This window comes from Podarcis raffonei, chromosome 12, assembly GCF_027172205.1.
Source record: "Podarcis raffonei isolate rPodRaf1 chromosome 12, rPodRaf1.pri, whole genome shotgun sequence".
Classification (NCBI taxonomy): Eukaryota; Metazoa; Chordata; class Lepidosauria; order Squamata; family Lacertidae; genus Podarcis; species Podarcis raffonei.
In genome coordinates this window covers 20,256,516-20,267,588 of record NC_070613.1, presented here as the reverse complement: position 1 = coordinate 20,267,588, position 11,073 = coordinate 20,256,516, and the positions used below count along the sequence as shown (strand labels likewise).

At 48.8% G+C, this 11,073-nt stretch overlaps 1 protein-coding gene across 2 annotated transcripts; it reads left to right on the top strand.

Moving 5' to 3' along the window:
• Positions 1-452: 452 nt before the first annotated feature.
• Positions 453-10,691, top strand: BAMBI (BMP and activin membrane bound inhibitor). Of its 2 annotated transcripts, none has more exons than XM_053409852.1 (3): positions 453-838; positions 7,150-7,437; positions 9,845-10,691. In XM_053409852.1, the coding sequence occupies exons 1-3, from the start codon at positions 763-765 to the stop codon at positions 10,261-10,263; spliced, it is 783 nt and encodes a 260-aa protein (XP_053265827.1). In that variant the 5' UTR covers positions 453-762; the 3' UTR covers positions 10,264-10,691. The 2 variants fall into 2 exon arrangements, with proteins under 2 accessions (XP_053265827.1, XP_053265828.1); XM_053409853.1 differs by lacking the exon at positions 453-838 and adding an exon at positions 2,145-2,897.
• Positions 10,692-11,073: the final 382 nt, after the last annotated feature.

Below are 11,073 nucleotides of genomic sequence, written 5' to 3'. Positions count from 1 at the left end.
ATGTCCGGCTTCTAGGCTCTTAAGATTTGGGGCCGGTCCCCCTTTCCTGTCCCGGCGCGCGATTTGGACCCGGGATCGGATTGCTGTGGTGCAAGTGGGTGCTAAGAGTTTATTTCCTTCCTTTTAGCACCAAGTTTGGAAGAGGAATGCCTTTTTTAAAAAAGAGGGGGGGAACCACCCTTCAGAGCCCGCCCCTCCCGGATCCCCAGAAGTTCATTTGGCTTAATTACATTTCCCCCCCATGTTTGCGCTACTAATTACACCGCCGCTCAAGCCGGGGAGAAAGTGAAGCGGGGCTGCTGGCGCTGCAGGACGCATCCTACCTTCTGCCCCTTCCCGCTGCTTTGAGTGACGCGGCGCCGCCGCCTATGGGAGCCGTGCTGGAGGGGAGCGAGGGGCGGGCCGGGGGCGGGCCGAGGCGGGTCAGGCGGCGGGGCGGGAGCATTATTTACAGAGCGAGCGCGGGGCGCCCAGAGAGCGGAGCCGGGCTGGTGGCTCGTCCTGCGCGCTGAGGTGGGAGCGCCCTGGAGCGAGGCTTCGGATGCGGCTGCAGCAGGGCTCGGGGCGCGCGTGAGAGAGGCTTACGGCGCCAGGAGCCGGTCGAGGCCGAGAGCGGGTCGCGTAGGGCAGCCCGCGGCGGGGTCCATGCTCTGTGCCCGGCCGGGGCATTGCCTTGCAGCGTTGCAAGGGGACGAGAGCCCTGGAGGGAGCGCGGAGACTCGACTCGGGCGGTGGCGGCGAGGCCCGTGCGGGGAGGGTTAAATGGATCGCCACTCCAGCTTCATCTTCGTGTGGCTGCAACTGGAGCTGTGCGCCATGGCCATCCTGCTAACGAAAGGTGAGTCCGGCTCGCTAGAGGGGCTGCTTCCCGATCCTGGGGGGGAGACTTTTTAAGTTCCCGGCGGTCTTGCCGGAGATCGTGTCGGTCGGTAGGCAGAAGGAAAGAGAAGGCAAAAGCCGCGCGCTGAGCACACAAAACAAACGAACAAGGCAAGCGATGGACTCGGCGTTGGTGGTGCTAACGGGACGCCGCTATTTTGACAGGGGGGCAGTCCCACGGGAACGTGCAGTCCGGTCCTTCGCGCGTCTTCTCGGAAGCAAGGCGCACGGACCTGATGGTACTTATTCCCAAAGAAGAGGAAATAGGCTAACGTAAAACTAGCGCCACTTAACATACTGCAGTGTACGTGCTGTCCTGTGCATGGTTATTCAGAGGCAAGCCCCATTTGTGTTCAGTAGAAAAGCATGACTTTTCTACATTGCACCCGAACTCAGTGGGGCTCGCTTCCAAGTCAACATGCGCAGGACCGGATTATGGGCTCTTTTTGGCGCAAGCAGCTCCCCTCTCTAAATCCAGCCCGGTTCACGAAACCTCCCATCCTTTTGAGATGCCTTATTTAATGCATTTCGATCCTTCGGCAGCTTTCAGATTTTTTTTGCCCTAAAAAGAGCGGGGGGATCAAAACAAAATACGATGAAATACTGTTTCGAAGCGTGTGTGTGTAACCTATCCTAGTCCCCGGAATGAAGACAACCCCTCGAAGAGGGAGGCGAGGGCCCGGGGTTGTTTTGCAGATCAACGTGGTGGGCTGGCGAGCGCTGGTGCGTGTTGACAACCGTACAAAGGCTTAACGTGAGGATTGTCGCCCTGGGGGAAGCCTTTGAAGAGCTGCTGCGAGGCTTCCTGTAGGGTCAGGGGGAGGGCTGCTGTAGGAGACGGGGCGGGTACTCGGGAGCACCCGGAGGCTTTCTCCCGAAGAGAGACGGGCCTTGGCTGGGCGGGGGATGCAGGAGCGCGCGACCTGCGGAAGGGGGCGCTACTGTCGTCCTCTGGGCTAGCGGCGGCGGCACCCAGGAGAGGCTCGGCCTCGCCTTCGAAGCGAAACCGAGCGGGATTTAAAACTTGCAAGGAGGCGCGTTCCAAGCTGGGGCTGATCCGTAGCAACTCCCGCCCTGGGTGGCCGGGGGTGAAGCCCGACTGCGCCCAGCCTCGCGCGTAAACCCGGCTGCGGGCCTCTTCCAATTCCCTCGCCAAAGACGCTGCAGCAGCCGCCCCGTCGGGATTGCAGTGGCTCGCCCAGCTGCCTCCCTCCCGCTAGCCCCCCTTGCGACGCGCACGCAGCAGCCATTCCAGGGGGTTGCATTTGGGGGAGCAGCCTGGTGCGGTCTCAAGCCCCGGCTTTTATTTCCTTTCCCCAGGCTGGGGCGTGAACCCTGGGGGTGACGTCGGGGCCGGCTTCGGGTGCCCGTTTGCTCTGCTAGAAGCAAGAGCGGGCTTAGCTTTCTTTTGGTGGGGTTGCCGCCCGTCGGAGGTGGCTTGGTGGGGCGGCGGCGGCAGCAGCAGCTCCCAGCCAGCGAGGCAAGCCCGGTAGCCATTTCCCCGGGGCAACTGCCCTTCCCTTGCCCGACCGGGGCTTCTCCTGCTGCTGCTCCCGCTGCTCTCCCCTCCTGCGGCTGGCGAGCTCCGTGCGCCCGGCCCGGCGCGGCCTTTGAAGCGCTCTGCCAAGGCTTTGTGAGCGTGTCATGTTTCCTCCTGGGCCGAGCTTCGCAGGCCAGAACAAGCTCGCCTGTTCTTGGAAGTGGCGTTGCTTGGGTTTCCTTCCCCTTTCCCCGCCCCCCCCCCCGAGCCTTGCCCCGCTTCATTGAGGGAAGTCAGACCTTAGGGGCAAGCGGTTGTCAAAATGTTTTTGTTAGCTTGTCTTTAGTGAACTTCTGAACGTCTCCAGCCCACACCCACCCACTCCCTCTCCCTCTCCCAGCTCCAGAAAGCAGCGCTGGCCCAAGGCAAGCTTTACCTGTTTGCGGCTTTACCTGTTGATAAGGTAAAATTGGAAAGAGACCCGACTGTATGCCCTCCCTTATCCCTCTTTGCATGAGGAGAAATCCAGCCCATGCAAGTAAGGGACTTGAAAGAAGTTTGCTCCTGCAAAGCGGCAACAACCAAAATTGTGTTCAGGCTGTGTGAACCAGCACTCAAATTCTTCAATTTACAGATGAGGTTTACTTCTGAGTAAACATGTGCAGGATTGGGCTGTGCACTCCTGACTTTGAGAGGTGACCCCACTAGTATGAGATGTGAACTGTTAAGCATCTTGCTGCAAATATTTGAAACTTCCTGTGTGTGTGTGTGTGTGTGTGTGTGTGTGTGAGCTCACACAATCCACACTCTTCTCCCCTCCTCACCACTTTAAAGAATAAAAACTTAACTGGGGGGAGGGAGAGGAGGGAATGGGAGAGTTGATGTCTCCCTATAATTGCCACGTTTCACAGAGAGGAGGTTAAAGGATAAGCTAGCACAGTGCTGATGTGCTACAGTATTTATTTATTTTGGAAAGAAGGGTGTAATTAACCCCAAATAACAACCCTTGCAGCAAACAGAGGGAAGTCTTCTGGCCCCATCAAAGAGGGGCAGAGAAGGGAGTGACTGAGAGTAATGTGCAGTTGCAGATACTGAAACTATGCGCCTGATAATGATATAATTAGGGGATCACAGACTTCTGGCTGCTGTCGACTTCAAAAGCTTTCGGAGAAGCCTGCAGACTCTCCTGTAGCCACCTTGACTAAAAGCAGACATTTTTCTTTAATAGCTACATACAGTAACAAGAAAGAGGAGGGGAACAGAAAGGGCATTGTTCACTGTTTGAAAATACCAAATACCCTCCCTGGCCTTTTCCATAGCTCAGGAAGAAACTTTATGAATTGACAGAAATAAAAGGTTTGTCCCCCCCCCCTTCAAAAATACGATAACACAAAAATGCCATTCTCTTCTGCTGAGGGGGAGGTGGTGGAATGTGTCTCTAATTAAAATGGAGTTGTAATAACCCGATGACTAGTCCATCATGTTTTGTTTATGAGACTGTGCTTGGTCAGGAAAAGAGGATTGTATGAACGATTGAAACAAACATTTTCTCTCTTGTGATGCTCTCTTAAGACTGGAGTGGGAAAGGACTAGCTTATAGATTTCCCCTTTCCCCACCCCCAAAAAGAGTGTGTGGTGTTTATCCATAACTTGTTTCAGTGAAAGCTGCTCAGCCCTCGGACTTGACTTGCTGGACAATAGTTGCTTAAATGACATTTGCTTTCGAAAAGGGGACTTAGGAAGTTACATGATTGGTGGCAGCGGAACAGAAGCCCTTTAGGAAAGAGAAGCGCCTTCTGTAAATCTAAGAACATTGGACTTCTGGGCCCAACTGCTTGAAGAATGCGAATGTCGCCTTCTTGGTGACATGTAACACATCCCATATTATTTTTTGAATCTTGCTCTAGTTACCTGTTTTGGTGGAGGACCTCAAGGGACTCCCAAAAATGCAAACACTTATTTCATCTCTGTGATGAAAGACTTTCAAGCAACCGAATAAGGGAAATGCTTTCTGTCAAACTAGTTCTCTGAATGTTTAAGCAAGCTTTTGAACTGCATGTATTCTTTGGCAGGCTTGGGCTTCAGATCTTGCTTCACACATTTACACAAATGAGGGGCAAGCTTGTTTACATACGGGCACTGTGTCATTTGGCTTTGATTAAGCAGTTTATTAAAATGTAATGGCATTCTAGGGAAGGCTGAACTTAAGATAGTCTGGAAGGCGAGCCCTGCAGAACTGTATGTATGTGTAAATGTGTTTGTAATTCATATCTTAAGCATAAGCTGGGACATAGTATATATATATATAGTGCAATATGACCTGGGTGCTAAAAATTAATCTCCGGGTACCTATGTACCTTAAATATAACTCTTAATTTGGCAGAAGGAAGTTATGATTTTAAGGGCTTCGCAGTTCTCTTGTGGCTGAATCCCCCCCCCCTTTTCTAAAATAAGTGCTATTCATCACTGTGGTTGTTAATACACTTCCTCCAGTAGTTTCTGAAGCTGAGAGACAGATCCAGCTTGCCTCCCAGCTTCCTTCCTTCCATTCTCTGAACTGATGGAACAGATCTGAGCTGAAACGTCGAGAAGACAGTACAGTTTCTCTGTATAGTAAAATGAATGCATTTCTGAAGAATGTAAAATGAATATGTTTTTTAAAGCACTTCCTTCAGAAATTTTTGTGGTTTCCTGTGCGTTTTTTGTTCCATACAAACAGTAGAGGATTTTCAGTCCAAATGTTTACCCTTTTTGACCACATGATAGATTGGGGAGTGGGGGGGAGGGAGGTGGTGGAAGGAGGGTTCAATCTTGCCACCTCCCCCATTTATGAGCTTTCATATAAGTTGAAAGAGGTTGATTTTGGCAAGCAAGACACTCTGATTGTAAACTAAAGATTTCCTGTTTTTTAATAAAAACTAAAAAGATATTTTGCATGAGAAGACGATGCTGTGAGAAGCCAGATGCTTGGCGCACATGGGATGTGTGACTATTGTCATTATGTCCTGTTTCATGAGTTTCCCAGGGGCTACTTTGGGAAATGAAATGCTGGGTTAGATGGACCCAACAAAGCAATCCTTGTGTTAAGAATTAACTTAAATAAAAATGCATGCATGATTTTAGTACATAATTTCATAAGGTGTTGGCTAAAGCTCTTAAATACTGGCACCGTGCCAAAAGGCAGTAAACAATTCCAACCACTTTGATTAATTCTGCCAGGCGTAAATATTTGAAGTGCGCTTTTGACTTTGCTATATGCTGACGTATGCAATGTAAGTTTTGTTTTAGAGCAGAGATGGAGAACCAGTTGCAGTAGGTTCAGTTTCCATATAAGCCAAAGTCAGCATAGCCCAATGGCTGGGCATAAATGGAAGTTGTATTCCAGCAACATCTGAATGGCTGCAGAGTTTTCAATCTTGGTTTATAATAACTAGTATTAAAGGTAATGTAAAGGACAAGTACCTGCAGATTTGCAAAGATGCTAAATGGGGAGTCATTGCTGCCCAAAGACCTGGAGATGAGCTGGTATGTGATAAGTGGCCAGTTTACAGATTTTTGCCTATGGAACATTGCTTCATAAGGAATAAGCATCTACTGCTTCAGTTGCTGCAGTGGTGACTTGTTCCACTGTAGCTGAATTGCTGGTGGTTCTGCAGGTGGGGCAGAACCATCCAGCTTGCAGTTTTTGATGGGAACTCTTACAACTTTGTGCCTACTCAAGGTCTTCAGTTTTGCATACGAGGTTATGCCCCTCTCCCCAGTTCTTTGGCTAAGTAAGTTAAAGCCCACCTACACATGGCAGCTCCTCCCACGAGGTGGCAATTTCGGATGGATTCTATGCAACGCCATCCTCCCCACAGGGACTCCGATTTGTCATGCCTGCTATGGGGATCTTGTACACTGTGCAGAGCAAAAGCCAGGAATGGACGAAAGGTAGATCTCTGGATGGTCTGCAGAAAATCTGGAAGGGCTTCCATGTCTTGGTGGTTTGGCAAAATTGCCAGGAAAATTGTTTTTCTACCATGATTGGCCATGTCCTGTTTGCTTATATATCTCCCCTGGAGATGCTTGCCTGTGCAATAGGAGTATTAATTGATTGCCTTTTCCCATGGCTGTGCGTAGCTCTGTTGACCAGTTCTATAGAGATCTGTGTTGGAATCCTTGATCAATAGCAGGGATAGTCATTGTGGTGCCCTCGATGTTTTTGGACTACAACACCCATCAGCCACAGCCAGTATGGGCACTGCACTTATCATGGATGATGGGAGATGTAGTCCAACAAACCTCTGGAGGGCTCCGTCTCCAAGCCTGCTTTCAAAAGAGAGACTTATTTTGTTTGTTACTCATCCATCTTAATGCCAGTATTGAGGATAAAGGTAAAGGGACCCCTGACCATTAGGTCCACTCGTGGCCGACTCTGGGGTTGCGGCGCTCATCTCGCTTTATTGGCCGAGGGAGCTGGCGTACAGCTTCTGGGTCATGAGGCCAGCATGACTAAGCCGCTTCTGGCGAACCAGAGCAGCGTTTACCTTCCCGCCAGAGCGGTACCTATTTGTCTACTTGCACTTTGACGTACTTTCAAACTGCTAGGTGGGCAGGAGCAGGGACCGAGCAACGGGAGCTCACCCCGTCGCAGGGATTCGAACCGCCGACCTTCTGATCAGCAAGTCCTAGGCTCTGTGGTTTAACCCACACCGCCACCTGCGTCCCTAGTATTGAGGATACAGGGTATCTAAATCCTTACTGATTTGCTGCGGACTAACAAGCTTGTCACTTTACTTTTGTTGCAGGTGAAATTAGATGCTACTGTGATGCTGCACACTGTGTTGCAACAGGCTATATGTGCAAATCTGAGCTCAACGCTTGCTTCTCTAGACTGCTTGACCCTCAGAACAGCCATTCCCCACTTACTCATGGCTGCTTGGACTCTCTTGCAAGCACATCGGACATCTGTCAAGCTAAACAGGCCCAAAACCACTCTGGAACTGCCATCCCTACGTTGGAGTGTTGTCACGAAGATATGTGCAACTACAGAGGGCTGTACGATGTTCTCTCTCCTTCCAGAGGGGAGCCTTTGGGTAAGTCGTGCTCTCGTCTGATACATAAGTTTGCTTGCAACAGGCAAGACCTTGTTTTGTCTGCTAATGATTTTGGTCTTTTAATATAACTAGGCACGCTGGAGTGGGAGGCATGTGGCTAGACAGATCTCTGCCAAATATCTTTGTATCTGCATTAGCATGAGACACAAAGTTTGCTCCTTTTCAAGCAGGCCTGGCATCTTGCCTGGGAAAACTTGTTCAGGGAGGGGCACTACTTTAAGAAACCTAATTGTGTCCAATTTAGTCAGGGGAAAATAAAACTATTAGAATGTGCAAATGAACTTTATGGAAGCCTGTTAAGTTTTAATGAAAACATGCACACAGCTTTTAATTTAAATCTGCTGCTTTGTTACTTCGCATACACGAAGGTGAAATCATCAAGTCAACCAGAATAAAGTCCCAACGTCTTTTCCCACAGCCGGGTGAAGTTAGTTATTTAAAAGTATGCAAATAATTCATCTGACTCAACAAACTTTGGTGTTGCAATTTCACTTATGCCCTGCAGGTCATGGAAGTAAAATAAAAATAAATCTCTCCATCACTGGGTGTATCCATTTAATTGAATTGATGTGCCTGGTGTATTCATAACACTGAAGTTGATGTTTCCTTGCATGGAAGGCTTGTGGTCCTTGGGATGTTGGATTACAAATCCCATCAACCCCACCCAGCATGACCATTGGGCCGAGATGATGGGAGTTGTAGTCCACTGTTAGGGGAGGACACAGCTTCCCCATTCCTATAGTAAAGCTTAGCCAAATGTCCAAAATCAATACTTTGCAGGGGGTGGGGACCATCTGGCTGCTTTGTGTACATGGGGTGCTGCAATTGTTTTGTATTTGCTTCCATAATGATAGTCACTAGTACAGCAAAACCAAATGCCTGCTATGATAGTCCTTTTTTGTGTGGCTTGCTAAAGCACCTCACAACTCTTATCTTTGCAATCGTGTGAAAAGAAGAGATAGCAACTTGCCCCATGGCTCACCTTGTAAATTGCAGAACTGAAATTTCCATGTGCTTTGGAACAAACCAGGATTTGCCTCTGCAAACACAGAGCAAATAGTTTCATTCTGGTCCTGTCTCCTTGGTGTTTGTCCCTATTCCGGATAAATGCATTGCAATATTTCATTACATTTTTTGTGTACCTAAACATGTAATACGTACAGAAGTGTAGAGCTGCTGAACTGAAAGCTGGGTTCCTCATGTTCATATATAGCACCATATTGATCTTAGGTTTTCTTTGGTGGTATGTGAACATCTAAGGCAGGGGTCAGCAACCTTTTTCAGCTGTGGGCTGGTCCACTGTCCCTCAGACCTTGTGGGGGGGCCGGACTATATTTAGAAAAAAATAATGAACCAATTCCTATGTCCCACAAATAACCCAGAGATTCATTTTAAACAAAAGCACACATTCTACTCATGTAAAAACACCAGGCAGGCCCCACAAATAACCCAGAGATGCATTTTAAATAAAAGCACACATTCTACTCATGTAAAAACACGCTGATTCCCGGACTATCCATGGGCCAGATTTAGAATCCGGCCCCCTGGCCTTAGGTTGCCTACCCCTGACCTAAGGCCATGGAAATGCCCTCCTGTCTGGTGCACACTGGTTCCAAATACAGTGGTAATTTGTAACAAGGGTTAACACTGGTGATGTCACATTACTGCATAACCCTGGGCTGGGGTACCTGTGACCCTCTGGATGTTGCTGGATTACAACCCCTGGCCCTTGACCTGGGGCTGATGGGAGCTGGGAGTTCAACAATGTCTGGAGAGCAATAGGGTTCTCTGGATCCAGCGTAGCCTAAGCAAATAGCCAAGTTTCTCTAGAATTGGCAAGCTTTGGGTCGGCGCTGTGGGTTAAACCACAGAGCCTAGGACTTGCCGATCAAAAGGTCAGCGATTCAAATCACCGCGACGGGGTGAGCTCCCGTTGCTCGGTCCCTGCTCCTGCCAACCTAGCAGTTCGAAAGCACGTCAAAGTGCAAGTAGATAAATAGGTACCACTCCGGCGGGAAGGTAAATGGCGTTTCCGTGTGCTGCTCTGGTTCGCCAGAAGTGGTTTAGTCATGCTGGCCACATGACCCGGAAGCTGTACGCCGGCTCCCTTAGCCAGTAAAGCGAGATGAGCGCCGCAACCCCAGAGTCGGCCACGACTGGACCTAATGGTCAGGGGTCCCTTTACCTTTTACAAGTTAGGGAGAAAAATGTAGGGGGCACCCCTCTTTGAAATGAGCAGACCTTTCCCCCTTCCATAACCTGAGAGGGTAGTCTTAAAAAGAAAGGGTCTTGGGGAAGCCTCCCCTTTTTGCAGTTGAAACACAGGCTTTGGCATGTGGCATGGAAGGGACCTTTCTGAACACCATCCCTCTCTCCTCTCTTGCAGGACAAGGGAGCAGATACCAGCACGAGGGCAGCAGAAACCTCATCACGAAGGTCCAGGAGCTGACCTCCTCCAAAGAACTGTGGTTCCGGGCAGCTGTCATTGCCGTCCCCATCGCTGGCGGGCTGATCCTGGTGCTCCTCATCATGCTAGCTCTGCGCATGCTCAGGAGCGAGAACAAAAGACTGCAAGACCAGCGGCAGCAGATGCTGTCCCGATTGCACTACAGCTTCCACGGGCATCATTCCAAAAAGGGACAGGTTGCCAAGCTAGACTTGGAGTGCATGGTGCCAGTCACGGGGCACGAGAACTGCTGCATGACCTGCGAGAAGATGAGGCAGCCGGACCTGGGCAGTGACAAAATACTCTCGCTAGTCCACTGGGGAATGTATGGCGGGCATGGAAAGCTGGAATTTGTGTGATCACGTCGCCTTTTGGTCTTTATATATATATATATATAACTATATTTTAAAATTTTGTTCTTTAACATTGCTAGGAAAACTTTTCCAAGGCCTTTGGGTTCTGCTGGACAGGAGCACTTTATACAGGGAAAGCCTACAGTCATTAATCGTGTGTTTTTTTAAAAAAAGAAAACAAAGGACCTCTGCAGATTGAACCTTGGATATATGTCTTCTGAAGGATCCCAAAAGTTACCTTATTTGCACAGAGTAAATACATTCAAATGTATTGTTTGCTTTAAAGTTATGAAAGCAAAAAACCGAGAAGTTGTACACACTGTTACCAGGGTTGTCTGAGCTGTAGGGAGGTGGAAATTTTGAGTTAATACTATTAAATTGTATGCAAGTTCTGATGTAAAGATTTTTAAAATATATATAATTATATATATATATATTTGTCTGAAACCTATTTTGTGGTTTTGTGTAAGAAGCACTACCCTTCTAGTGGAAGCACTACATAAAGTGTTAACTGTAGAGTTTCCTTTAGTGTTTAGTCAGGTTCACGTAAGTGAACTCTGGTGTTCATCCAGGTAAATTCACATAACCTGAATTTGCTGCCTTCCCTTGCTAGCTTTTTCAGTGCTTCAGCTTTCCAGACAGGAGAAAAACGTATTTCATGCCCTTTTGCTCTAAAGGCAAATAGCATCCTAGCTGTTTCTGATATTTGTGGTCCAGCTACAGCCTCTGTATCATGCAGATTCTAATCTTCCCCTAGGCAGCATGGAACAGAAGTCAGCCAACTTGTGTCTTCTTGGAGTCTAAAATATTCCAGGT

Coding starts and splice junctions, on each gene's coding strand:
- BAMBI (XM_053409852.1), top strand. CDS start 763: ATGGATCGCCACTCCAGCTTCATCTTCGTGTGGCTGCAACTGGAGCTG. Junction 839..7,149: donor GGCCATCCTGCTAACGAAAG/GTGAGTCCGGCT, acceptor CTTTTGTTGCAG/GTGAAATTAGATGCTACTGT. Junction 7,438..9,844: donor TTCCAGAGGGGAGCCTTTGG/GTAAGTCGTGCT, acceptor CCTCTCTTGCAG/GACAAGGGAGCAGATACCAG.